General features: G+C 37.2%; 1 protein-coding gene across 1 annotated transcript; it reads left to right on the forward strand.

The window, feature by feature from the left end:
• Positions 1-3,265: 3,265 nt before the first annotated feature.
• Positions 3,266-27,509, forward strand: LOC101250792 (uncharacterized). The gene is made up of 18 exons (XM_004237058.5): positions 3,266-3,880; positions 6,053-6,578; positions 7,713-7,961; positions 8,901-8,995; positions 9,823-10,033; positions 10,925-11,106; positions 11,211-11,450; positions 18,563-18,738; positions 19,146-19,239; positions 19,322-19,378; positions 19,465-19,599; positions 19,676-19,741; positions 20,477-20,590; positions 21,311-21,472; positions 21,548-21,676; positions 25,691-25,792; positions 26,542-26,612; positions 26,705-27,509. Exons 1-18 carry the CDS (start codon positions 3,377-3,379, stop codon positions 27,078-27,080), a joined length of 3,489 nt encoding a protein of 1,162 aa, XP_004237106.1. The 5' UTR covers positions 3,266-3,376; the 3' UTR covers positions 27,081-27,509.
• Positions 27,510-27,677: the final 168 nt, after the last annotated feature.

A 27,677-nucleotide genomic window follows, 5' to 3' on the forward strand; every position in this document is an offset into this window, starting at 1 on the left:
TCCTAAGTCAATTATTGAATTTGTTTTTGGGGTAATATGTTGGGGTCTAAACTAATCACATTCAGTTTACACATTTAGAAATAAGGTAGGGCTTTGAAAGGTAGGAGAAAAGAGGAGAAGGGAGAAAAAGACGCAAGAACGCCAAGATTTCATTACGTGGATTTCATCGAGGGTCAGGTATGTGAGATCATTCAATGTTGGGTTAATTCACCCTCCCTCCAATTTGATTCAGTACAGCAATTTAGAGTTAAATTGAATTAAAATCTTAAAGTTCTTGATGAAAAGTTTGAAGTTTTTGTTGGTTGAATCGGTGTTGATCTCTGTTAGTTTCAATCCATGTTTCTGGACTATTTTTGGGTCTAAACTATTGGGTAATGAGTTATTTAGGGATCTTAAGATCTTAGGGTGGAATCCATGGGAGTTTGTGAATGCTTAAAGATGAAAAATGAAGAAGAAATTTGAAAAACCCGTCTGGTAAGTATTGGGGCGCCGCGCCTCCAAAGACCCTCAAGACAGAGTGAGTATGTCCATCAGGATCTGGCACGCCGCACCTCTTAGAGCACATGAGGAAAACCTCAGTCCTTCAGGATATGGCCCTCCACGCCGCGCCTCTTAGAGCACTTGAGGACAACCTCTGTCCTTCAGGCTATGGCCCTCCACGCCTCTCAGAGCGCCAAGACCCCTTAGAGACCACGTTTCATCCCTATCTTTTCGTACTAGTTATCATGTGATGTACCCTTCATTCTTGGTTGATTTCAATACTCTAGATTACATATAAACATCATGAAATCATCCATAAACATGAGATCATGATCCTTGAATCCATAATCCAATTCAAGGAAAGTTAAGATCCAAGTCAAGGATGTTAATATTCAAGTCTAGAAGAAAGTCAAAGTAAAGTTATCAAGTTTTCTAAAGTCTTTCACAAACATTTTAACTTTGTTTTAAAGACTTAAAGTTCAAGTCAAGAAAGAGTAAAAAGTTGTGTTCATTTCTCTAAAGTTATAAGGGAACTAAGTATTCTCTTAGAGTTAAGTTTCAAGTAAGCAAAGAGTATCAAGTTGAGTTCACTTATCAAGAGTTATAAGGAACTAAGTAGTCCCTAAGAGTTTAAACAAAATATTTTCAAACTTTTGAGAAGGAAGGGAAGCTAGACTTCCATAGAGCCTATGACTAGTTTTAATAGAAGGAAAAAAAAACTATGATTTTCAAGAGAGCTTTTTAAAAGCTAAGTTTTGAGCACTAATCTCAAACCAAAAAATCAGTATGTTTTTAAACGCAAGAGCCAATATATTTTTGGGAGTAGTATCGAGCACTGATATGGGGGAGAGTCAGATAACTCACAGCCCTCATAAACCATGTAGCCGTCATAGGTAGAAAAGGGTCATTACTTTTTAGATGATTTCTTTTCACAGTTTGCTAGTGGATCCATTAGGTAGTTCAGGTCTTATAACTTTGGCCGGGTATAGGATGCGCTGGCAGCGTGTGGTAGATCATTGTATCATCATTGTAACTCTTAAGTGATGGTTGTCGGTTAGAGAAACTCCCGTAGAAACTATATTACTTTCATATACAAGTAAAGTTGTATTTATTATTGTTATATCTTCAATGAACTAATAGTTACATTGCTTTATCAATTTCAGACATATATATATTGCATATGTCATTTTTACTTTATATTGAGTTGTTGTCTTATGGGTTGAGTAGAGCCAATGTAAGTTCATTCTTACTCCATTTCAAGCTTTATAGTTGTACTTAGCATTCTAACTCGCATACTCGTACATTCAATATACTGATGTCAGTTGGCCTGCATCATTTTTATGATGCAGAAGCAGGTAACCAGGATCAGCACGGGGCGTTTCGTTAATCTAGATTGAGCTCCTGAGTCAGTAGTGAGCCTCCTTGCATTCCGGAGGACATCCATTTCTCTTGATTTTAGTAGTTTAGTTTTAGGATTTTGTGAGGTCTGTACCATTATCCCTCTTCAGTCAGCTTAGAGTCTTCTTAGACACTAATATTTCAGTTTAGAGTTTATTGTTGCTTGTTGAGACTTGAGTGCCGTCATGACCAGATATTATATGAAGTACTTTCATTTAAACATGTCTTTATTTTTTTGTTTAAGTTGAGTTTAGTCTTCCGCTGCGTTAAGTAAGTCAGGTCAAGGGTTCGCTTGAGGGCCCAAAAATGGTCTTTGAGTGCCAGTCTCGCTCAGGGTGTAGGCTTGGGGCGTGACAATAGATTCATCCTACTTTGAGAGGTAATTAATTGACTATAGCCCAACATTTGAACCCCAAACGTTTGATTAAGGTTGAGTACAATACTTACCATCCTACTATATTCCTTTAATTTGTGGATGCCACTAATTGATTGAGTGTCTTGATAAGATAGAAAGTTGAATAAATGAAACATCAAGTTAGTGTGGAACCACCATATCTGTTGAATAGTCAAAGTCTCTTAGACATCCCATGGATCTTTTAGCCACTGAAAACTCTATAAAGATCAAATTCATTTATTTTGTAAGGTAGAGAACTCTAATCTACATGACACAAACGGTCTAATGATTACATCAAACTCTTGATTCATGTATCTTTACTTCAAGATAATGATAAAAATCATAAATATAAACAATAAAGTTTAAAACATGTACTCAAAAATAAAAATTAATAACATAAGCATAAATTAATGACTGTGAAAAACATACAGGATATGTAATAATAAAATGAAACATAAAAGGAAAAAATTAGAGCTGACTGAATGTCCCCTTAAGAAATTTTTTTCATTCTAGTACCCGATGCTTGAAGGAATATATCCTCTCAGGACTGAATGATTCTATTTACAAGTGTGTTGATACAAAAATAATGGTGTCAGTGATCCACTCAAAAGGAGCAAAGTACACAGATATTTAATTGTGCAAAAGAAGAAGAAGTTCAAAATTTTTCTTGTTTATTTGAGACAAAATCACTCTATTTAAAGACTACAACGGGTAGCTTGAATAAATATTTATTGTGCCTAATTGGAAAGTTCAAAACTCTTTGTAAAAGTTACAATCTTTCATAAAAGTCATAAATTTTTTATTAATGTTATAATTCTTCAATTAAAGCTGCAATTCTTCATTAAAGTTGCAACTCTTCATAAAAATCACAATTCTTTGTAAAAGACACAACTTTTTTTTTTAAAAGTCACAATTTTTTTTTTTAATAGTCTAACTTTTCGTTAAAGGGAAAAATTAATTTATATAAATATATTATTGGTCAATCTGTTGCCAAAAATAAAACTAAAACATTTCACACCTTTCAATTAATTTTCTCCTAAAACCCTCAAATCCTTAAACCCCTAAAGAGAGACTCACAAACAACTTCGTCTCTCTCAAGTCTTAATGGATCCTCAAGACAACAACAATGTCTTCAATGACAATTCCGACATATGCCAACAACTCCTCCAACGTTACGGCAAATCCTCAGCACCCCAACATCGTCATCTCTGTGCTATTGCAGCCGCCACTCGTTCCATTATACAAGCTGAGTCTTTACCAATAACCCCCTTTTCTTACTTCGCCGCTACAATTTCCACAATTTCAAATTCTCAAGATTCTCTTGACCCACAAGCTTTATCTGGGTTGTCTTCCTTTTTGTCTATTGTTCTTCCTTTAGTTCACAATGACGATGTTTCTTCAGATAAAGTTGCTGAGGCAATTGAGGTTCTTGTGGGTCTTCTTGAAAAGGAAACAGTGGAGAGTGAAAGTAGTTTGGGGACTTCTACTGTGAGGGCTTTTGTTAAGTGTTTGGGGGTTTTAATTGGGTTTTGTGATAAGGAAGATTGGGATTCTGTGAAAGTGGGGTTTGAGATACTTGTGAAGTTCGCCATTGATAAGCGTCCAAAGGTTCTTTCTTTAATCCTTTGAGCTTGTATCTACTCGTTTGTGCTTATGATGTATATGTAGATTGTGTGTTTATATTGCGTGTGTGTTCTTTGAGTTATGCTTGTTGGGAAAAAAATTACATATTTACTTTGATATGCTGTTTGATTACTGTGAAGTGTGCACGGGGGGATGTTAGCTTGTATCTACTTGTGCTTATGATTTATATGTGGATTGTGTATGCTATTTGAGTGATGCTTGTTGGAAAAAAGTTACTCCCTCCGTTTAAAAAAGAATAGCCTAGTTTTGACTTGAAAAACGGATTTTAAAAAAAGAAAGAGAACTATTTAATTTTGTGGTTCTAAATTAAAGTTATGTCAAATGTATCACAAACTGTCTTTATTCTTGTGGCTTGAAGTTTGGAGTTGAAGTTAAAGTGTTGCCAAAAAAGGAAAGTGGTCATTCTTTTTGGGACAAACTAAAAAGGAAACTAGGTCATTCTTTTTTAAACAAGGGAGTTCATCTTTACTTTGATATGCTATTTGATTATTCTGAAAGGAGCCACTAGAGAGTGAGTGGTTAGGGACTTCTACTGTGAGGGCTTTTTGGGTTTTTTAATTGGGTTTTGTGATAAAGAAGATTGGGTGAAAGTGGGTTTGAGATACTTGTGAAGTTCTCCATTGATAAGGATCCAAAGTTTCATGCTTTAATCCTTTTGAGCTTGTATCTACTTTTTCTTATGATATATATGTAGATTGTGTGTTTATATTAAGTGTGTTTGTTATTTGAGTGATGCTTGATGGAAAAAGATCGTGTCTTTACTTTGATTTGCTATGGAATATTGTGGGTCTTCTTGGAAAGAACCCATTGGAGAGTGAGAGTGGTTTGGGGACTTCTGCTGTGAGGGCTTTTGTTGAGTGTTTGGGAATTTTAATTTGGTTTTGTGATAAAGAAGATTGGAATTCTGTGAAAATGGGGTTTGAGTTACTTGTGAAGTTTGCCATGGGTAAGCGCCCAAAGGTTGTTTCTTTAATCCTTTCAGCTTGTATCTACTTGTGCTTATGATGTATATGTAGATTGTGTGTTTATTGAGTGTGTTAGTATGTTATTTGAGTTGTGCTTGTTGGTAAAAAAATGTATCTTTACTTTGATTTAGTATGGGTTGCTATGGGGGATTAATAAATGTTGAAATTTTGTTAGTTAATTCTTTCCCAGAACTTGCATTTTGGATTCAAGAATATCATTCATCTGAGCTCAGCATTATTATTTTTCTAAAAAGAAAATTGGGGTACGAGAAGGGGAAACGGTGGAGAGGATTACAAGGTGGGGAATCAAACCTTCACCAACAACGTGAAAGTTCAGGTAGTTAACCACTGAGCTACTAAGATTCCCCATCTTAGCTCAGCAACAATAATCTTCATTGTTGGTTTTGCTTATCTTGCGAGTTATTAAGACTCACTTTAGGTTCAGAAATGATACAACGAGAGTTCTTGAAAGAGTTCTTTCCCAGAACTTGCATTTTGGCTACAAGAATGAAATTCAGTTTGATCTCGGCATCAACATTCTGTTTTCTTGTCTTTGTTTGTTCCACGAGCTATTTTGACTCACATTGAGTTCCGAAATGATTAAAAAGAGTTCTGCAAATTTTCTCAAAAAAAAGAGTTCTGCAAATGTAAATTGAGTGTTCCTAATTGATATTCTTCTCTTTAGCCTTTCTGTACAGCTTTGTTTCTAACTCCTGCCCAACCATTTAAAAATGTGATCTCAGTAATCATTGTTTAGTAATTTACTAATTAAGCCGTTGAAATATTCTGTGCTCTTTAGACAGATAAAATTCTATCCCCCAAATTATGTTCTAGCTTCATTTGGGCAGCCCAAATTTATGCAAATTGAAGTAATACGTGCGTTAGATATAGTTGACCTAGTTAGCTAATATTGCAGCAATGATCTGTATTATTTTTGCTAAATCATGTAACTTGGCGACTTCTCTTTGCAACCATAATTGCATATATCTATATAAGCAGTTCATTTGATTACCTTTTGGCTAATAGTGATAGTTTTGTACAGGGTGTTAGTACATTACGGAACTGTGTGTGAGGGGCTGAGGGTTTTGAATGGATTCATTGTCCCATAGTGATATATAGAGAAATGATTGATATGGTTCTGATATGATGTTACTTGTTTGATTTCTGTCAGGTGAGGAAATGTGCTCACGATTGTATTCTGACTGTTTTTAAGTCATTTGTTTCATCTTCTGTGGCTAAGAAGGCTGGTGAAAGAATTTACTCCTTGATAAAGGGTAACATTGCATTGGCAATGAAACTAAGTGCTCCAAAGGAAATAAGTGGATCCAAAGATGAGCATCAAGAGGTGCTTCATTCCCTGAATATCCTGAAGCCTATCATTCCGTACCTTAGAGTCAAAGACAATGAGAAGGTACTTGCTCAACTACTGGAGCTTATGAGGTCCCAAAGCTCAGCATTCACAAGACACATTTTTGATAATATTGGGGCGATATTAGATGTTTCAAAGATTAAAATCATTCTTCTAGAAGCTGACACTATTATAAAATCTCTTACATCATACATGTTGTCCGCGGAGACCCCTGCTGAGAATGTATTGTTTGCCGCAACTTTAGCAAAAGGCATCATTGACAAACTCCATGATGGCGGAAAGAGTGCCTGGGTTACCTATTTGCCTTTGGTTGTCGGCTCCATATCAGGTAATACTATGGTGTTTAATGCTACTCCATTTTGGTTGTATGGTATCTGAATGCTCCTCGTCTGGTCCATTGGTAATGACTAATGACTTTTTCATATTTTATGATTAAAGGATTTGGGCCTACTGGATGGACCTGCCATTTGTTCAGCATTTGGCCTGGTTATCTTATTTTATCTTTTACTTGACTAAAGCATGTGGTTTTCCATTTGGTCTAATGTACAGCAAATTTAGCCATCCGTTGTTTCTGTTTTGGCAGTCCTAAAATTTAATGATTATGATAAAATTGATTATGAGTCATGAATTAATAGAAGGCCTTGTAGGACCATACATTTCTGGATCTAGCTCAAGCTTTTATCTATTAGATGACAGACGTGTCTTTATCTTTGATAACTATAGTATTGATAGAGTACCACTATATACTATAAGTTTCATGGCTTATCCTAGATTTTTTAACTACTATGTACAGCATTCCATTGGCAATATTTATGTGGGTTCTTTGCTTTTCATATTGTTCAATAATTGATAGAACTACCCTATTTTTACATTGTTGAGTCAATTAGAAATAGACATTCTTTGTTATTTAGAGAACATAAAGATGAGTTCACTAGGTTTCCAACCCTTCAGTGTTACCGTCTTTGGAAGACAGGTTAATCTGTACAGTACAGGTAGACCAATCTTATTAGTTTCTGAGTGCTTCTAATTAGTTAACATATTGAGACTGATTGGTGTCACTAATTGGTGATAATTCCGGATAGCCAAGTTTATGTCACCACAGATTTGGTAAGGTTCTCCCAATATAGTTCCCTTAGATCTAGTAACAGCCTATGGGTCACTGGCACTTTAACTTGAAAGGCTTCGTTGTAAACATGCCTCGGGCAAATTCCACATCGGATTGGTAGGGGAATTGTTAATGGTCATATAAGGGTGAGTTCACAGATCCAACTGTTGAGGTACCTTTTGAGTTAAAGACAAAGAGGACATAATCATGAGGCCCAAAAGCCTTGAGGTGGCCAACAAGTGGGGCTGACAGTTAGGCCTGAGCTGTTACACTTCATTGTTTCTGCAATTTAACAAGTTTATTTTTGTTATTATGTGATGCTGGTGGCTGGTGCTGACATTCTCAATGTTTCTTCAGGTCTTCTTACACGTCCAGAAAATATCGCTTTACCGGCTTCAAATATTTTGAAAGAAATGATCAATGCTCATATTGATGTGAAAGAGTTTTTGACCGGTAAAAAGCAGGCAGATGATGCGGCTCTCAGTTCTTCTGAATTTGAAACAGTGAAAGCTATTTGTTTAGTCTTTGAAAACATGCTTCTCAGCTCTTCTGAATACCCAAATGACCATATGCTGGCAGTCCTGTCTGTCATGTTCCTTAAATTGGGTAAGTAGACATTGACAACCCACAATGGAGCTTCCATTAGCACTACTTTCCTTTCAAAGTCTTGTGGTCTTATCTAAGAGCTGACAGTAGAAGAGGTCTACATAAGCTTTTGATAATTTTGAATCGACCAAGTTGTTTAGGCAAAAATCAACATTTTAATTTACAGGCGGATATCATCCTCGCCTGCTTCACTTATAATATTCTGCTTTAGAAATAGTGGAGAAGAAGTCCTCTCATGCACTGTTCATTTTGCATGTTCTTTCTTCCTTAGGGTATGTTTTGTATGACACTTCAGATGTTCTCATCGAAGGCAGGTGATATTTTCTGTTGTTTCTTATTGGTTGGTAGAAGGGAGGGGGTGATCTTACAAATAAACCGAAATAAATTGTTCAAATGGATGAGTTCCAGCATTTTTAATATAGAAGCCTGACAATGTTCAAAAGAAACTCTGACAGGATGATGTTTTGATAATTTATTTTCTTAAAGAAAAAACATACCTTTTATGTCATTAGTGGATGAAGGCAGAGACTAAAACAGCTAACAAAAGTTTATAGCTTAATGTGGAATATGGTTCTCAACCTCAGCAGAACTGCAGAACAAAAGTGAGGAGGATGGATTTGTGTCAAAAGATTGCTTTTGAAGCTGTAGAGAGAAATTCTGTCAGATTACTTTATGGGCAATGGGAACTGTTAAATTTCCCACTTTGGTGGAGGAAGTTGGTTGTTGTCTGCATATATGTTCTTGGGCAATTCTCACCTCCTGAGCTAGTTGTTGGAGCTGAGTTAGGTCCATGGTCTGTTTTATTGGAAACAATGGCTTTGCATATATCCTTAGGGCCTAGACAAATTACATATGTGCAACTATCAGTTGATAGGTTGTTCTATGAATTTTCTCTTTAACAGCTATTTGTTCTTACTGTATTTGCATTTATGTCTCCAGGTGAGGTTTTGGACTTCTGTGCGAAGGATATAATACTTAAACTTGCTGATTGGATGATTGTTGCCTCTGGGGATGCTGCTTATGATACAAAAAATGTAAGTCCTTCAAAAAGGCCTTTCTTTGTGTCACAAGAAGCTCATTGATTCACTTTCTTTATTGGAATGTTATTTATTTGTGACATGGCTGGAGCCTGGAAGAAAAGTAGATGATATATGCTTACTCCTGCTCTCTCAATCTTTGAGTGGCTAAAAATTTATGTGGAAGAGTATCTTACTCCTCCAAACTGTTTTCGTTACTACAGGTGCAATTTATTTGATCTCTCTTTTAGTCTTTTTACCCTTCCTTTTTTCTTGTGTTCCAAGAACTAAATATTATTGGTAGTTCCATTAAGAGGAGGCGAAGGGTAGAGAGAGAAGCACAACGATGATCTTTCCTTTAGATGAAGTGTTATATTTTGCTTTTGGTAGTTTAATTGTGTTTGGAACAAAGTTAAAGAAATATTTCCTCCTGCTTGTTCAATTTACAGGAGCAAAAACTTGACATGGCAGATGAACTAACTCCTTCACTTTTAGTTCGCATAACAGGAACAAACTAAGCAATAACTCTCTTATCACAGAACCTTCCAATTTATGAACTTCCAGAAGCCCCAGAATATATCCCTTAGCATCTGCATAAAAACTTAAAGATTAACTTAAAGGTGAAAAATGAATTTCGAATAAAAACATTTTCCTTATATTTGACGATGTACTAGCTTTTGCTTTCCTTCTCTTTTCCTAAAGTTTCTCTACATTTTAGTGTATACCTTCGATTAGTAAGAATGTTTTCCTTATCTTTCAAAATAAAATAAAATATACAGTTGTGCAGAAAAGTTATGAACCTAAAGCTAATGTAATTACTTTCCTTTTCTTTGTTTTCTTTGCAGCTTCAGGAGTGCATAGGATCAGCTGTTATTGCTATGGGACCAGAGAAACTGCTTGCCCTGTTACCCATCTCCCTGAATACAAACGATTACTCTTTTACAAACAGTTGGTTGGTTCCTGTTTTAAATAAATATATATGTGGATCATCACTTGAGTTCTTTATGGAGCACGTGGTGCCACTTGCTGTGTCCTTCGAACAGGCATCGTGCAAAGGTAGTCATATGTTGATAATTCATTAAGCTTGGATAATCTTTATGGTTGTTTTTTTGTGTCCCAAGTTAAATCCTCATTTATCATTTAGTTAAATTCATTTGAATTCTATAGCTTCTGGTATTTCAGAAAATGCACTTGAATTTTGATCACTTAGTTAAATCTCTTAAAATGAGTCGGTCTTTCATGTCAGACTTTTCTAAGAGTACTGCTAAGGTCTGGAATAATACGTTATTGTTTTTTTAATTTTGGTGCTTGTGCAATTTGAATTTGATAATTTTGATTTGTTATTTGATGAAGTCACTCTGTTAAGTATGATTCTCATTTCCTTTTCTTTTAAATTTTTTTCTTTTGATTTGTTCCTTTCTTCTTATTTTTCTTTATTCAATTGGTGTAAGTTGTTTCCTTTCTTCCTGTAGTTGTGCGTACTGATAACTTCCCTTGCAATTGTAGAAGTGCCGGAATTTTGAACTAGTATGTTTTGCTCAATGATACAATTTACTCCCTCCGCGTCAATTTGTTTGCCCTGTTTTGATTTGACTGTGTTTAAGAAAGTAAAGAAGACTTTTGAATCTTGTGGTCTTAAATTAAAGATATGTCAAATGTACCAAAATCCCTTTATCTTGTGTGTTTAAACATACCATGTGGAAAGTTAGAATTAAAGAATTGCTAAAAAATAAAAGAGACATTCTTTTTGAAAGGACTAAAAATGTAAGTAGGACAAACAAATTAAACGGATGGAGAAATAGCAACTGCTTCTATGACAAATAAATAGTGAAGCATCATTATCTTTTCTCTGGTGGGGAAGAGAGGAGACGGGATAACCTCAGTTGAGAGTTGAATCCAACAAGTTGCTTTACGTACATCTGGAATTGAATTTTTTCTTTTTGTCAGTTAAAAAGTCAGTAATTCGAGAGAGACTTCTGGCTTATGCCCGTGAGTGTTGGGGACTATTACCTGCCTTTTGTCGCTGTCCATCTGATGTTCACAAGAATGCCCAAGCTTTGACTACACTTTTGATTCCTTTTCTAAAGGAGGACTCCTTTATGCTTGAGAATATTTCTGCAGCTTTGCAGGTTAGTCCAGAGCCTTGATGTTTTTTATTTTGTTTTACTTCAAGTTCTCTTGAATGTCCATGCCTTGTTTGAATTTAAGTATTCAGCTATCTCTTTTCTCGTAGGAACTGGTGAATAAGAATAAAAAGGCACTTGCTTCTGATAACTTTTCTGGAGATCTTACAGTTCACCTAACGGAGAACGAAAATCTTGATTTGGCATTGGAGTTGAAACGCAAATGCTCTTACTCAAAGAAGTCTTCAGCAAAAAATATTAAGGCTTTGTCATCTTGCTCTGAGGATTGGCTCCGGGCTCTAATTAATGTCTTTTTTAAGGCATCTCCTGCAAATTACCAGCAGTTCAAGGTAAGTATCGTATTTTAGTATGTTGCCCTAAAATAAAAAAAGACAAATGCTCTCAGGCACTAATCCCTAGATTCTAACTTGAAGGTCCCACTGACCTTTAGGAATCCCTTTTCCAGTGGACTTAATCTGCCGGAATTCCCCCTTCTCTCTCTCCTCCTTTCTTTCCCAACTTCTTTATCTCTACCCTTCATCCATTTATAACAAATTTTATTTTAGATTAGGAGGGAAATCATATGATCTGACAGAAACCAGAGCTTCTTCAGATATTTGGTACGAATGGGTGGAGAATGCAAAGCCTTTTGTGAGAAGAATGAAGATTAGTAGGGGCATACTAATGTGGCTTTGTAACAGATTTAGGGAAGCCTCGGCCATTAGACGGAAGTCTTTTAAGACTTAGAAATGCAAAGATATTTCTATCAACATTTATTTCAGCTTGAAGTTCAATAAACTTGGTAGGTTCATCTCTGTTATTTCGGTTAGTGGTAATGATAGGTCTGTGATTATTCTACCAGAAAACTCATTCAATGAAGGTTGGGGAGAGTTGGCTCTAAAGATTCACAATTTTATTTCACAAAAATCCAGTCTACAAGATTCAAACACAGAAAAAGGTCTCAGTTCTTGGAGACTCAAGGGAGAGGATAGCTACAAAGAAATATTACAAAAAAAGAAATGGTACAATGGAGACCAAAGTCAGACATCAGCGTCATCTCGGGAAGCGATAGGGGTCCTCTGAGTAGAAGTCTGGTTGGCAGATTCCCCGACTGTGACGAAATACCCACCAGAGCAGAAGTTAGAAACTGGGCTCAACAGACCTGGAGGGGTATTCACAATCTACAGATCTATGATATGAATGGAACCCATTTTCTTTTCGAGTTTCACACAAGACGAGATGCAGAGCACATTCTTCTGGGTGACTGGAGAAGGAGAAATCACCCTCTGCTCTTAGAATGGTGGGAACCAACAGCCGGAGCTCTCCATGCTGATACCATCTTTGATTGGTTTTGGGTTCGGATTCTGGGACTTCCCCTACAGCTGTGGAACGATAAGGTGATGAAGCAAATCGGAGACCTTTGTGGTGGGTGGCTCTAGACAGAGGAAGAAACACAATTGAAGAACCATCTGAGATGGGCCCGACTTCGAGTTTTGGGGCCAAGAGAGAAAATCCCTTCCAGCATTGAGATCAGCGATGGCGACCTTATTTTTACTCTTCCCGTTTGGATTGAAGCTCCGGTGAGATACAGAAAGAAGGAAGAGGATGGGCTCAGGGATCGAGAAGTTAAAAAGATGAAAGAAAAAGGGAAAGATATTGCAAGCCCTAGTATGTACCAGATTGATACAGGAGAGATTTAGGGACAAAATTTCAAATTTATATCCATGGGATACAGAGAAGACAACTATTCCTAGTACTTCTTTGCTCAGAAGTCACATGGATACTGCAAGGCACGTGGTTTCATGTGAGAAGATGGACCGAGGAGATGCTGAGAGTTTAAAAAGGTTTTGGGTTTGTGGGAAATGTTTTGGGTCTCCTAAAATACAAGCTTCTAAAAGCCCAAAGTGTGACTTCATTAAAGAAATAAGCCCAGACCCCCTTCTTATATCTTCTCAAGAAGACCAGATCTTCGTTATGACTTCTCCAAACTCTTTTACTGAAACAGAGCTGGAGAACATGATGAGAATGGAGTCAAATTTGTCAACGGCGAGAAAAAACGGCAGCAAAGAATTGATAAATTTTGACATTCAGCACAGTGAGGAAGAGACAAAGTCAACCCAATTTTTTCTAAGAAGGATTATGGTTCGAATAAAAAGGATGAAGGTGATCAGGGGGGAAGTCCAAGGGACACATGATAATTTTTGAAGAGCCGATGCCATTACAGATGGAAGAACCACTCTCAGAAAAGGAGATTGAAGATAGAGCCACAATATGGGTGCAGTCTAATGTTCTTGAATTCAGCAGGAGGTTTGGAGCAGCTTTCGAGGGATGTGATAATATAGCCTTTGAATTACTCATGTAGATAGACCAAAAGAGAGGCTACCTAGATAAAAAAGAAGAGGCTACCAAGAAGGAATACAACTAGAATAGTGTCCCAAAGGAGCTAAGAAACTTAGAATTTCATATGAACTTTAAAGACGGGGAACCTAGAGGTAGAGGGAGAACAATACCTCTTAGACTTAAATGAAGATAAATATTATTTCTTGGAATGTAAGGGGACTGAATTGTGGGGGGGGGGGGGGGAGAGCAAAAGGAGTCTCATTAGGAGTTTAACTAAACAATGGGGGGCTGACGTCTATGTCTTTGTAGAGACAAAGTTGAAGGGAGTTGACAATGCTTTATTCAAAGAGGTGTGGCCTAATAGGTGGATGGGTGAGTTCCATTTAGATGCAGTGGGTAGAAGTGGAGGGATTGTAGTAATGTGGGACAAAAGGTATTGGAAGGGGGAGCTAATAGTGACTACCGGTCAGATGCTTGCATGTAAACTAGAAGGCAAAGTACAAAATGTCACTTGGTTTTTAAGTGCAGTTTATGCTGACTGCAACCCAAATATAAGAAAGGAACTGTGGGGGGAGTTGACAACAATATGAAACACCTTCGAAGGACCATGGGTGGTGTTTGGCGACTTCAATGTTATAACATATCCTAACGAAAGAACTGGCAGCCATCATCTGTCTGGAGAAATGATAGAGTTCCCTGACTGGATCAACGAGATGGAGTTATTTGACCCTCCTTTATTTGGAGGATCTTATACTTGGAGAAGGGGTGAGAATCACACAACAGCCTCCAGAATTGACATATTCCTCTACTCTAATCATTGGGAAGAATTTTTCCCGCAAATTAGACAAAGTGTGCTCCAAGAGTAGGCTCGGACCATAGTCCAATAGCTCTAAACTGTGGAAAGCTAAATCTCAAGAAGACTTATTTTAAGTTTGAGCAATGGTGGATGAGGTGGAAGGATTCAGAGAAAAAGTAAAAGAATGGTGGGCATCCTTTACAGTAAACAGAACAGCTTCTTTTATGTTGGCAACAAAACTAAAGCTACTCAAAGGGAGATTGAAGGAATGGGAGCTGGAGAATAGAGGCAACTGGAAACATAGAAAGGAGGATGTGTTGAACTAGATTGCTAGTCTTGAAACTATCCAGGAGCAGAGAACACTAAATGTGGGGGAGAGGCTACACAGAGCTAGGTTATTCAACGAATTTGCAGAAATTTCCAAGAAAGAGGAAATAGCATGGAGACAAAGGTCCAGGGTACAATGGCTCAAGCAAGGGGATAAAAATACCAAATACTTGCAGAAAATGGCTACATCACACAAAAGATTCAGTACAATCGAGAAGCTAGAAGTGGAAGGTGTGATTATTTCTGAACCAGAGGAGATCAAGAACGTGTAAGCTTTTAGCAGAAACTTTACAAGGAACCAGAACAATGGAGGCCACAATTTAATCTCCAAGGAAGTGAAAGCATCAGCATGGAGGAAAAAGAGTGGCTACAAAGACAATTTGAGGAAGATGAAGTCCTTGAGACACTCAAGTTGTGTTTCAGTGACAAGGCCCCAGGCCTGGATGGCTTCCCCATGAGTTTTTATCAAAGCTTCTGGGAAATGCTTAAGGAAGACATACTGAGTATCTTGAGGCAAATTCCATGATCACCAAGTGTTTGAGAAGAGCCTAAATGCAACCTATGTGGCATTGATTCCCAAGAAGGTGGGAGCTGTGGAACTGAGAGATTTCAGACCTATAAGCTTGACAGGTGGAATGTACAAGATCATTGCCAAGATACTAGCAGAAAGGTTAAAGAAAGTGATCAGTAAGCTTGTTAATAAACACCAGATGGCCTTCATAAAAGGTAGGCAGATCATAAATGCAACACTTGTAGCAAGTGAGTGTGTGGAAACCAGAGTCAAAGGAGATGATCCAGGAATTATGTGCAAGTTGGACTTAGAGAAGGCTTATGGTCATATCAATTGGGGCTTCCTAATAATGATTCTAAAACAAATAGGTTTTGGGGATAAATGGTTGAAGTGGATCGATTTTTGCATAAAAACTGTTAGGTTCTCCATTTTAGTTAATGGAGAAACTGTTGGTTTTTTCCTGTCAGAAAGGGGTCTAAGGCAGGGAGACTCACTCTCTCCTTTCCTTTTCATCCTAGCCATGGAGGGCTATAATAGTATGACGAGAGTAGCTACCCAAAACAATTGGTTAAAAGGCTTCAAGGTCCGCAACTCTTCAGGAAGGGAAATGCAGATTTGTCATCTGCTTTATGCAGATGACACAATTATTTTCTGTGAATCCATGGCGGAACAGGTCGCCTTTATAAGAATGACTCTTGGTGGTTTTTGAAGCAGTCTTGGGTTTATCAGTAAATTGGAGGAAAAGCAACATCTTTTTCCAATTAAAGAAATCCCTCAACTTCAGAGCCTAGCGAGGATATTGGGGTGTAAAGTAGATCATCTTCCCACTACTTACTTGGGCATGCCTTTGGGGCACAATCATAAGTAGCTAGAAATTTGGGACGGCATAATTGAAAAGACAGAGAAGAAATTGGCCAATTGGAAGGCTCGGTATATTTCTTTGGGAGGAAGAGTCACTTTAATAAACTCTGTGTTGGACTCTCTTCCAACTTATGTTATGTCTTTATTCCCTATGCCTTCTAACGTGGAAGAAAGACTTGACAAACTGAGAAGAGATTTCTTGTGGAAAGGGAATAAAGAAGGGAAGGGTTTGCATTTAGTCAAGTGGCAGACTGCACAGTTACATAAACAATCTGGTGGACTTGGAATCAGAAACTTGGGGCTGCAGAATAGAAGTCTCTTGTCAAAATGGCTATGGAGGTTCAACAATGAGGAAGAGGCACTGTGGAGGTAGGTGATAGTCAACAAGTGCAGGTTGAATGGAAATTGGGTCTCCAACTCTGTAAATAGCACTTATGGGGTGTCAGCTTGGAGAACAATAAGAAATCTGTGGCTTGATCTAAGTAGAAACATAGTCTACAAGGTGGCAAATGGGACGAAAATCCTATTCTGGAAAGAGAATTGGAATGGAAATGAGGCACTGATAGTCTTATTTCCTGACTTATTCTCCTTGTGTACCAATCTGGAAGAAACAGTGGCTGAGGTATGGTCTATTCATGGTTGGAATATTGTGTTTGGAAGGCACTTAAATGACTGGGAGATTGGGAGAGTGGCCGAGCTATTAAATGTTCTTAGTGGTTTTAATGGGTTATCTGCAGACAAAGATTCTATCAGATGGAAACACTCTAGAGATGAAAGACTTTCTGTTAACAAGCTATATATTAAGGAGATGAAGGAGCATCCAGGTGGCAAGCTTGGTCCCTGGAAGCAGATTTGGAGGAACAAGGTGCCAACTATAGTGTTTCTCTTGGTTGGTTACCAGAAGAGCATGCTCCACTCATGAAAAATTGAAAAGGAGGGGTTTCTATATTGCCTCTTGGTGCTCTCTCTGTAATGAGACTGAGGAAACCAACAACCATCTGTTCCTCCATTGCAAAGTGACAACACAATTGTGGAACCTATTTTTGGGACTAACACATACAGAATGGACTATGCCTGAACATACAGCAGATCTACTTAGTTGTTGGATCAGCAGAGGGGGTAGAAAATCTAAGAAAAAGTGGTGGAGTATAATACCATCATGCATTTGGTGGTGTATTTGGAAAGAAAGAAATAGCAGATGCCATGATAACAAAGCAAATTCACTAGAGAAAGTCAAATGGAACTGCTTGACTACTTTTTATTTTTGGTGTAAAGAGGAATGTATAGAAGAAGTTGCGCAAATTTTGGATTTTATAGGCTCTTTGTAATCTTTAGCCTCTTTTTTTTTTCTCTTGTTGGAAACCAATTTTTGGAGGTCTCCAGCATATCCTTAATGCTGATGGATACAACATTATCTTTGTTTTTTTAAAAAAAGTATTGTATTGTAGTCTGACACAGAGTCGCAGACTAATGTTGTGCTCTTCTGCTTGTCTTTTGTTTCTATGAATCTTTAAATATTTAATCTTGTTCCCAATTAATATATTTTATGTACACCTCAAGGTTGGTTTAATACATCACAAAAGGAGGAGGTATTGTCTAAAACTGCCCTCTTCCTTTTCCTTTTGTGTGTATTTTGGACTCTTCAGTAGGATTAAGTTTTTTTGTTCTAAGGGAAATCAGAGAATGTGACTTCTGTTAAATGAAGATGCATTCAAAACTAAAATTTTTGGTGTAAGAGTTATTTTGTAAATGATGTAGATGTAGAACTGGACTTCTTGGAATCTTAAAGTTATATGGGATCCGTCTCCAGTCAGCTTTCGTACACTGACTCTTCCATCTTGGTGCTGTTGATAATGAGTAAAATTTGTCTCGAGTTATCGAAAAAAAGATAAAGAGGAAACTAACCTCTCGCGTTCACTCTGTTTAGCACAGAATTATTTTATCCTCTGCTTTCCTCAATTTTGAGCAAGTCCAACCCACTTAGAACATTGCTACAGGTTTTGTTGAGGTACCATACAGACTGCTCTGTTAGTTTTGACTTGCTTCTCTCATAATTTGTGGAAAATTTTTAATATGGATTTGATATGTTATCTTAGTATTGGTATAAATGAGGCGAAAGGTCATCACATACCAGTTTTACCTGGTTAATCATGTGTAGATAAGTTGATTTAACCTATAAATTTGATATGTTATCTTAGTATTGGTATGAATGAGGCAAAAGGTCATCACATACCAGTTTTACCTGGTTAATCATGTGTAGATAAGTTGATTTAACCTATAAATTTGAGTAAGCTCTCCAGGCCATGTTCATTATCATTCTTCAAGGAAAACTAGTGAACAAGATCCAATTATTCGAGAAAGGATCTTCTCGCTGTCGAGTGTTAACATTTAACTGTCCTCCATTATCGTTCCTCCTCCGGTGGGGGTTTACATTTGACTTGTGTATGGGGTCCATCAGGAATTTAGCTTGCTTCCTCTTTACTTGGTTGATATTACTGATATCTCCTAGGCTGAATTTCAGAACGCTTTCTGCAATTCTTTCTCTATCTTTTAACAAGTTTGTGGAACAATTTTGCATGGCCAAGATACTTCCGTTGTCTTATTTTTTGATAACAAATAATTCTCAGGAGGCAATAAGGTGCTTGACGTCCATCACAGATTCTTCGTTAACCCAAAGGATTTTTACTTCTTCAATGGAGAGAGCTGGGATTACAAATGAAATTGGTGAATACCAGAAGCTTGGACTTCATTTAACAGACAATAAAGAGAATAACTCCACTCTTCTTGGGGAAGTAGCTAAGAGGTAACAGCTGTTCAACTTCACTTTTTCTTTAATATCCCTGGATTGTGAGGCACCAACCTGTTTGGAGTGGATATATTCTGAGCTATACAGTTAACAGGCTTACTGTTTCCTACATGATGGTTAAAGGTGCTAGAGGCGTACGCTTCTTGCCCCTGTAGAAATTGATTTCTAATTAATATTAGCCACTATGTTAGGCAGGCATTTTAAGGTGAACTTTCTTCATTTGAGTGAAAGCATTTGAATTTTGTGGCAGTACTAAATGAATGTTACTTTCACTTTATGTTGACCACCTATAATGACATATGCTGCATGAACAGTGCCATTGACATAATGGCACAATTTTTTTTGAAACTGACATAATGGCACATTAAAATGGAACCTTAACCTTTTGCTGCATATTGGTGAAGGTGCATTATCTTGGAGTTGGGATCGTGCTTCGTTGAAGGATCTGGCGAGGATCTCATTAAAGTCCTCTTTGGTATTGCTAGGGATGTTTTGGAGGTTAGTTAGTCTCGAGTGGCTGCAGATTGTGTAATTTCTGTAACAACCTTACCTCATAATAATGTTAGTTTTATGCTTGTAGACTACTCATGGAGCTGGTCATCTTGAAGCATATCACATTCTAAGTAGAATATTAGAGGTCTGTTGGCTATTGGAATTTTTTCTTTCCTTTTTTTCTTCGTGGTATTATTTCTTGATTGACTCGAGCTTATGTTATTTTGGCAGCAACATTCCTGGTTTCACTCTTCACATGCTGAGCAGCTGATGGATTTGTTAGCTAGGGTGAAGCCTCCAACTGATACAAAAACACTTACAAGTCGCTTTGCCTTTTACAAAACCTTGTTGATTGATGCATTACAGGTAGGTTATCCACTATGGCCATTCATTCTTCGAACAATTCATTCAACAACTAATACGACTGTGATGCTTATTGTAGGGTAATGACGAGGAAAACACCCAGGCCTTTCTCATTCTGAATGAGATTATTCTCGCATTAAAAGATGTAAGACCTACATGGTTAAGCTAAATAGTTTCCCTATAAATACTGACAATCTAAATAGTCTTGTCAAGCTTTATTAAAAGAAATAGTCTAGTCAAGCTTTTGTATGAGAAAAGGAGTGTAAAAGTGTTGTCATGTTTGTAAAATTGATTGCGTTAGCCAACCTCTTACAAGACAGGTTGGCTAACACAATCAATTTTTTTTTTCTTTGCTCAAAAAAATTGATTGTGTTAGCCAACCTGTCTTGTAAGAGGATGTTTCTTGAAATGCGAGACTTTTGACATAATTGCTCTTCAGAAGTTTTATTGTTTCTTTTGTTAATGCATTTAGTTTTCATAATCAAAGAAAGTTGCTTTGTAGGCTTGCCACAGCAGCTGAATGTGCCGAAGTGCTATATAGAGAAGTCTTTACTGCATGTAGTATACTTCTTGTAGCACACTGAATATGGGATCTCATCACAGACTTCTTCCTGTTTAAATCTGGAAAAGCCAGCCTTGGCAAAAACATGAACTTTTAAAGTATTTACCAGCGAATTTCTCTTTGATTGGATAAATTGTTTATCTAGTTACTGTACTGGTTGGTTTAGCATGTTTGTTTGCTTCCCATTTTGGTCAATGACTTCCCTTCATCTTTACTGTGGTTGTGTATATTTTTCTTCCTTTCCTTGAATTTTCACCTAAATATTCAGCACTAATAAGATGTTACTTTTTGATAAGCTTAATAACATTTTTAATGCAGTCCACAGAAGAAGGTAGAAAGACAGCATATGATGCCCTTATTGGTGTATGTTCTAGCTTGAGAGACTCTTCATCTGCTAAGTCGGATGAATCTTATAAGAAGTTCGTTGATATGGTTAGTAAATAAATGACTTTGCAACTTTTATGCTCTTGCATTTGTATGTTTAATTGTTTACTGGCATCAAATATGGATGTCATTAAAATTCTGGGAAGTAGTTATATTGAGTCTATGCTTTGGTGAAATTGCGATAGATGGATAGGACAATAGACACAGTATAATTTCTATTTTAACAAACAAAACCTCTTTAATGAAGATCCAAGTGTGAATATGTTTTGGCGTACATATTGACATCCTGAGATGGAAAACATTGTAACTATGCTGAATTCTGTTGCTCTGGTTAGTTGATCTCCTTGCGACATTGATCAGTTTTTTTCCGGGGTAAATTGTGTGATGTTTGGTGGAATGACTCAAGAGATTGTGTTAAAAACGGATGGATCAGAAGTCTTCTTAGTATTTTGCGCTTCTGAACTGCCGTCTGGTCATTATTGGCAAAGTCTGCCTTACTATGTGCATGCAGTGTTACTTTATTTTTTCTTCCAGTTTCTGCTCTATATTCCTTTTGACTGTTGATGATATTATTTTCCTTTTGTATCATATTGATATCAATGACACTTGTGGAGAGACATTTTTGCTTGAGCAGAATGGTTTGTCTTAATTTTGCCATGTTCTTTTCCCGTGGGCATAATGTTTGGTCTAACTGATTCACATTATTGTGTCTGCCTATAATTATTTTGATTTATGTTTCTGAAGTTTAAAAGATACTGAAATATGCAGATTATAGCTTACCTTTCTGGTTCATCACCGCATATAAAAAGTGGAGCAGTCTCTGCACTTTCTGTTCTGGTTTATAGTGATGTCAATATCTGTCTCTCAGTCCCTGATCTGGTCCCTTCCGTTCTGACTCTGCTGCAGAGTAAAGATGTCGAAGTTACAAAAGTAAGCATGGTTATCCACGTCAAGATACTATTCTATTATTTGATGCTTATGAGCTTGCTCTTTTGACTTTTGTAGGCTGCTCTGGGATTTGTTAAAGTATTTGTATCTAGTATTCAAGCAAATGACCTGCATAATTTGCTTTCAGACATTGTCAACGGAGTGCTACCTTGGTCATCTGTGTCACGCCATCATTTTAGATCAAAGGTTTGTGATGATTCTTTGATTGGACGTGAAAATAGCTACGTATTTATGAAGCATGGAAGCATATAAACTTGCTCAAAATATGCTACTACTTCTGAATTCTAGCGCAGGATCTTGCCTCCTGACATAGATACAATCTGCATTATTGATGGTATACACAAATCATAATTTGATGCCTATTAATTCTTCTAGTTGCAAAGTCGTCTCACTGATTGAAATAAAGCAGCTTGCTTCATATCTGCAATTTATTTATTTTGTTTCTTGTAGCATTTTCTTCCTGTCGCCTGGATATTATCGAAGAGGTAGAAGTTGTTGAGAAACACCCCTTTTGTTGAACTCACATCATGGTTTTGTTTGGACAAGAAAATTAATTTGGAAATTAGCCCTCTTTTTTAATCGGGAAAAAGGTTGATCATTGGTTTAGATATGAGCTTGTTAGACCTTCAATTAGCAGGAGGAAGGTACACATGGAGGGAAGGGGACAAACATGACATTGCTGCTAGGCTAGATAGGTTTCTACTGTCTGATGAGTGGAACGGAGGCTTCAAAAATATCAAGCAATCAATTCTACAAAAGACTGAGGGTTTCTTGGATAGAGTCAAGGAATGGTGGATGTCTTTTGACTGTGAAGGATGGCCAGATTTCATCTTAGCCTTTTAAGCTGAAAGCACGAAAAGTTAAGTTGAGAGAGTGGAGCAAATCAGCGCAAGGAAATTTGGCTTTACAGAAACAGAACATAGTCAGCCAACTTGCTGAATTTGAGAAAGTCCAGGATCAAAGAGCTCTCGGGGTAGAGGAGATCCATTTAAAAGCTGAACTTCTGCTAGAGTTTGAAAATATAGTTATGAGGAGATTGCATGGAGACAGAAACCAAGGGTCAATTGGCTGAAACATGGCGACAACACCACCAAGTTCTTCCACAGAACTGCCAACTCACATAGAAGATGCAATAATATAGATGAGTTAAATGTGGGGGATGAAGTAGTCAGGAATCCAGAAGACATAAAGAAGGAAATTAAACCTTCTATCAGAACTTATATTCTGAAACAGAAGCTTGGAGACCTTCAGGTGGGTGCAGAATGAATCACAAAATTAATGCTGAAGATAACTACATGCTTCAGAAGAAATTTGAGGATCAATATGGGATTGTGTCAAACTCTGTGCTAGTGATAAAGCTCCTGGTCCTGATGGTTTTACCATGGCCTTCTATACCCATTGTTGGGAGGCTATTGGAAAAGATGTGATTTCTACAATCAAGAACTTTCATGAGAGGTGCGTCTTTGAGAAAAGCTTCAAGTCTTCAACTCTACCCATGTGGCTTTAATTCCGAAAAAAATTGGTGCTAAGGAGCTCACTGACTCAGATCAGACCCATTAGCCTAATTGGTAGCTTGTACAAGGTCATCTCCAAAATTCTCTCTGAAAGAATCAAAATGGTTATGCACAAACTGGTGGACCCCAAACTGTTGGCCCTTATAAAAGGGAGACAAATAATGGATGTCATTCTTATGGCAAATGAGTGTGTTGATGCTAGAACTATAAGCAAGGCTCTGGGCATTCTTTGTAAGCTAGACATTCAAAAAAGCTTATTACCATCTCAATTGGAAGTATCTGTTGGAGACTCTTTCTAAAGAGGTTTTGGAGGTAGATGGTTAAGATGGATGAAGTTTTGCATTAGCACTGTGAAATTCTCTGTTTTAATAAATGGCTCTCCTACAGGTTTTTTCTCATAGGTTTTTTCTCTTCACAGAGACATTTAAGGCAAGAAGATCCATTATCTCCCTTTCTTTTTATTATAGCTATGGAGAGACTAAATAATATGTTGAAAATCGCTCAAGAAATCCGTGGTTGAGAGGTTTTAGGGTATCCAGTAGAGTGGGGGCTGATCTGGAGATTACTCACTTACAATATGCAGATGACACTCTTGTCTTCTGTGATGCTAACCAGAACCAACTCAAGATTTTAAGGGTAATATTCGTTCTTTTTGAAGCTATCTCTGGGCTTCACATCAATTGGAACAAGAGCTTCTTGTATCCAGTAAATGAAGTTCCTGATTTACACTCTCTGGCTTGGATTTTGGGCGGAAGGACGGGAGTTCTACCAACTACATATTTGGGGATGCCGTTGGGAGCCAAAAGCAAATCTATAGGCATTTGGAATGAGGTTATTGAAAAATGTGAAAAAAGGTTGGTGAGAAGAGCCAGTACCTTTCTTTAGGAGGAAGTTTAACACTCATCAATAGTGTTTTAGATTCTATGCCTGCATATATGATGTCACTTTTCCCTATTCCTGATGGTGTTATGGACAGACTTGATGCTTTGAGGAGGAATTTTCTGTGGGAAGGAAATAGTGAAACCAAAAAATTTCACTTGGTAAAGTGAGATACTCTAATTAAGAGTAAACAGGCAGGGGGGTGGGGATACGGAATTTAAAAATTCAAAATCAGTGCCTTATGATGAAGTGGCTATGGAGATTTGCTTCCAGTGAGCAAGCTCTGTGGAAAGAATACAGGCTAAATATGAAATAGAGGATCTCTGGATAACTAAGACGGTCACTAGCACTTATGGATCAAGCCATTGGAGAGCCATCAGAAACCATTGGCCAAAGCTTAGAGAAAACTGCAGTATTAAATTGGGAAATGGAAGGAAAACTTCTTTTTGGGAAGATAGATGGCTAGAACAAGGATCTTTAAAAACCTTGTTCCCAGATATTTTCACCTTAAACCAGCAGCAAAGAGCCACTGTGCAGAGATGTGGTCAAACCAAGGGTGGAATCTGAGCTTTAGAAGACCTCTAAATGACTGGGAGATCCAAAGGTTGGTGGAGTTTTACAAGGTTTTATGGCAGTTCAAAGGAACTATTGATGCACAAGATAGTTTGGTATGGCAGGATCACAACCGGGACAATTTCAGTGTTAGAAGAGCGTACAAAAAATTTAATCCTTGTAACAGTCAGGGGAATGGATGGCCATGGAAGTTGATATTGAAAACTAAGATCCCCTACAAGGTGTCTTGTTTTACTTGGCTCCTTCCTAAGCAGGCAGTTTTGACCCAGGAGAATCTCATGAAAATAAATATTCAACTTATTCCTAGGTGCCTTCTATGTGGTGAAGAAGAAGTAGAGACTGTCAACCATCTGTTCCTGTACCGTAGAATAACCAATATTTTTTGGAATGTCTTTATCAATCAGAAGGACATGAAATGGGTTATGCCTAGGAAAGTTACGCAGACCCTGAAGTTATGGAGCAGTTATGCAAGCATTTCCGGGCATAAAGAAAGATGGAAAATTATTCCAGCTTGCATCTGGTGGTCCGTAAGGAAAGAAAGAAATCTCAGATGCTTCCAAAACAAGAGCAATTCCATCCAGAAGATTAAGATGAACTACTTAGTTTTGTTTCTTTTTTGGTGTAAACAGGAGTACATGGTAGATCTAGAATCAATTAAAGATATTTTAGGTTCCTTGTAAATTTTGCTATAGGATTAAAGATCTTCCTGGTACTCTCCACAATTGTTATTAGGAATTTGTAACTTATTGTGGCAGGTTTTGGTTTTTTGTTTTGGAATAGAATACAAGTTGTTACTGTCTCAAAAAAAAAAGATGCAATAGAAATCCAATTAACACATTATGAGGTCCTCACTTGTCCAAACAAAAGGGGTTGACTGTTTTACTCTTGTATACTTTGTTCCTCCGTAAGATACTTTACTCACCTGTTTTAGTTCAACATATTAGATCATTGTCGTACTTTGCTCTCTAATACAATGTTCTTCTGTTGTCAATCTACTGCCTTCAGATATACTGAATAGAACTTGCATTGTGGAACATGCATCCAAACTTATTTTTTAAGTGCTTATAAGAGTGTTTGGGTAGAGTTCAGATCCCTTAGGGAATGAACTAAAGTTTAGTTGACATCCCTGTCGGTAGCTGTTCCCTTCTTCTACTTTAAATAATCTGTTTATATGCTTTTGAAAGATGTTTGCGTCCTTTTACGGAAAAGTCAAATGTTTCTGTGCATCTTATAGGTCACCGTAATCGTGGAGATCTTGATGAGGAAGTTTGGAGTTGCTGCAGTTAAGTCAGTAGCAGCTGAGAAGTACAAAAGTTTCCTCAAGACAGTCTCAGAGGTATGCTCTCATTTAGACGTATGACGAAATGTGATATGTTTAATCATGTACATGTTTAGCCATTTGGACATTATTTGAAATTAGATTTATTTTATGTTGAAGTTTTGTTTGGACTGCAATTTGAATTTCTTAAATTGTATGTTTCTCATAAACGTAGAAACCCCACAAGTTGTGAAAACTATCAAAAGTTCCCCAGTTCTTATACAATCTTACCAAATGAGCAAAAACTGTATTTAATTTTTTTTTATATAAGAATATCCTAAGGCGCCGTATTGATAAATCACATATCTCCATGTTCCTTTTATAAATAAATGTTTGTGATTACAACTCTCAAATACAAATATATTTATGAAAATCCACTAGTCAATAGTAGTAGTAAATAGCTATTCATTAGTATAATCGTTTCACATGGTAGGACAATCTTTTCACGCCGAGCATGGGTCTTTTTTTGCAAAATTTAAATGATGGGTCCTTTTTTACAAATTATAAACTTATGAGTCAAGTTTTATATTTTAAAATTTTTGAAATCCAAGAATTTAGGATTTGTAATCATGATCCTAAATTGCATGTTCAAACGCTTGCTTAGTTTTTGGTGAGACAGACAAGTATGACTGCACTGCATGGGCATTGTTGCTAATAAAAGTATAGTACCTGAACTATAATACAAGTGTTCCTTTCATTCTATTGGGAAAGCTATGCTATCCTCTGAATGTTTCCCCGTTTCCGTTCGCTCGTTTGTTTTGCTACAGAATCGCCATGGCAAGTCAAGCTCTAAAGAAGATGGTAGTGCTGAGATGGAATCAATTCCTTCGGATTCAAGGTTAGGTCCTTGTGCTCATCTTACATGATCTTTTGCTTCTTTAAGATACATCGCGGAGAAGAAGTTTGATTTAAACGTTTATCTCCTTATAGGCAGCAACATAAAAGGAAGGATAGAGAATCTAGTGATTCATTCAAGGAAAAGAATTCCAGGGGACCTCACAAAAGAATGAAGAGAAAGGAGGGTGAAAAAGATTCATCCACAAATTTTACCAAGAAAGGATTCATGGGAGGTAAAGCAAGGAATAGTGACATGAAAAGGAAGAACAACACTAACGATGAACCTTATAGGAAGCTGGTTAACAGAACGAAAGAATTTGGACGTCGCAAACAGGAAGGTAGTAAAACACCACCGCAGAAGAGGGGTGGCTTCCCTGGGAAGGGAAAGATAGACAGGCAAAAAAGACGAGCTGATGGTATGCGAGGCTCAGGTGCTAATAGACGACAGAGAACTAACAAAAACAGCTAGCAAATATACTGATCTCAAAAAAGAAACAGTTTGCAAGATCCCTCGGATAGAGAGTCGAAGAACTTTGAGACGAAGAACAGTCTCTTATATCAAAGTAGATTGAAACGATGCATGGCTTCTGCTCGGAAGATGGATTCTAGGCATCACAACAGTTGCTGCTACCGGAAGATATCAACCCACAATGTGCCAATGCACAAATCATACTACATATGGTGCAATTTGGCTTGTGTACCATCAATCTAGTTTTTGTTTTATTTTGGTCATAGTCTTAGTTGCAATTTTGTATTTGATTATAGTGTTTATTAGGTAATATGTTGTAGTTGGGAACATAATGCCTATTGATATAAATCTATTTGATTTTGTCTAGAAATGATGTTGAATGGGGTGAGACACTTGTTTTGGAAAAATTGTATATTCTTGGACCTGTAACCTTTGTGTTATTGACTATATTTTAATCTACACACTACTCATCGGAAAAAACCTCTCAACGCAACAAAAGGTAAGGGATAAGCTCTGTGTATATCTTTATTCCTCTTAGATTCGGATTCGATTATACGCAATTGATTATTTAATTTTATTTAATGTTACGTATTACTA

The sequence above is a fragment of the Solanum lycopersicum genome, chromosome 4, assembly GCF_036512215.1.
Source record: "Solanum lycopersicum chromosome 4, SLM_r2.1".
NCBI lineage: Eukaryota > Viridiplantae > Streptophyta > Magnoliopsida > Solanales > Solanaceae > Solanum > Solanum lycopersicum.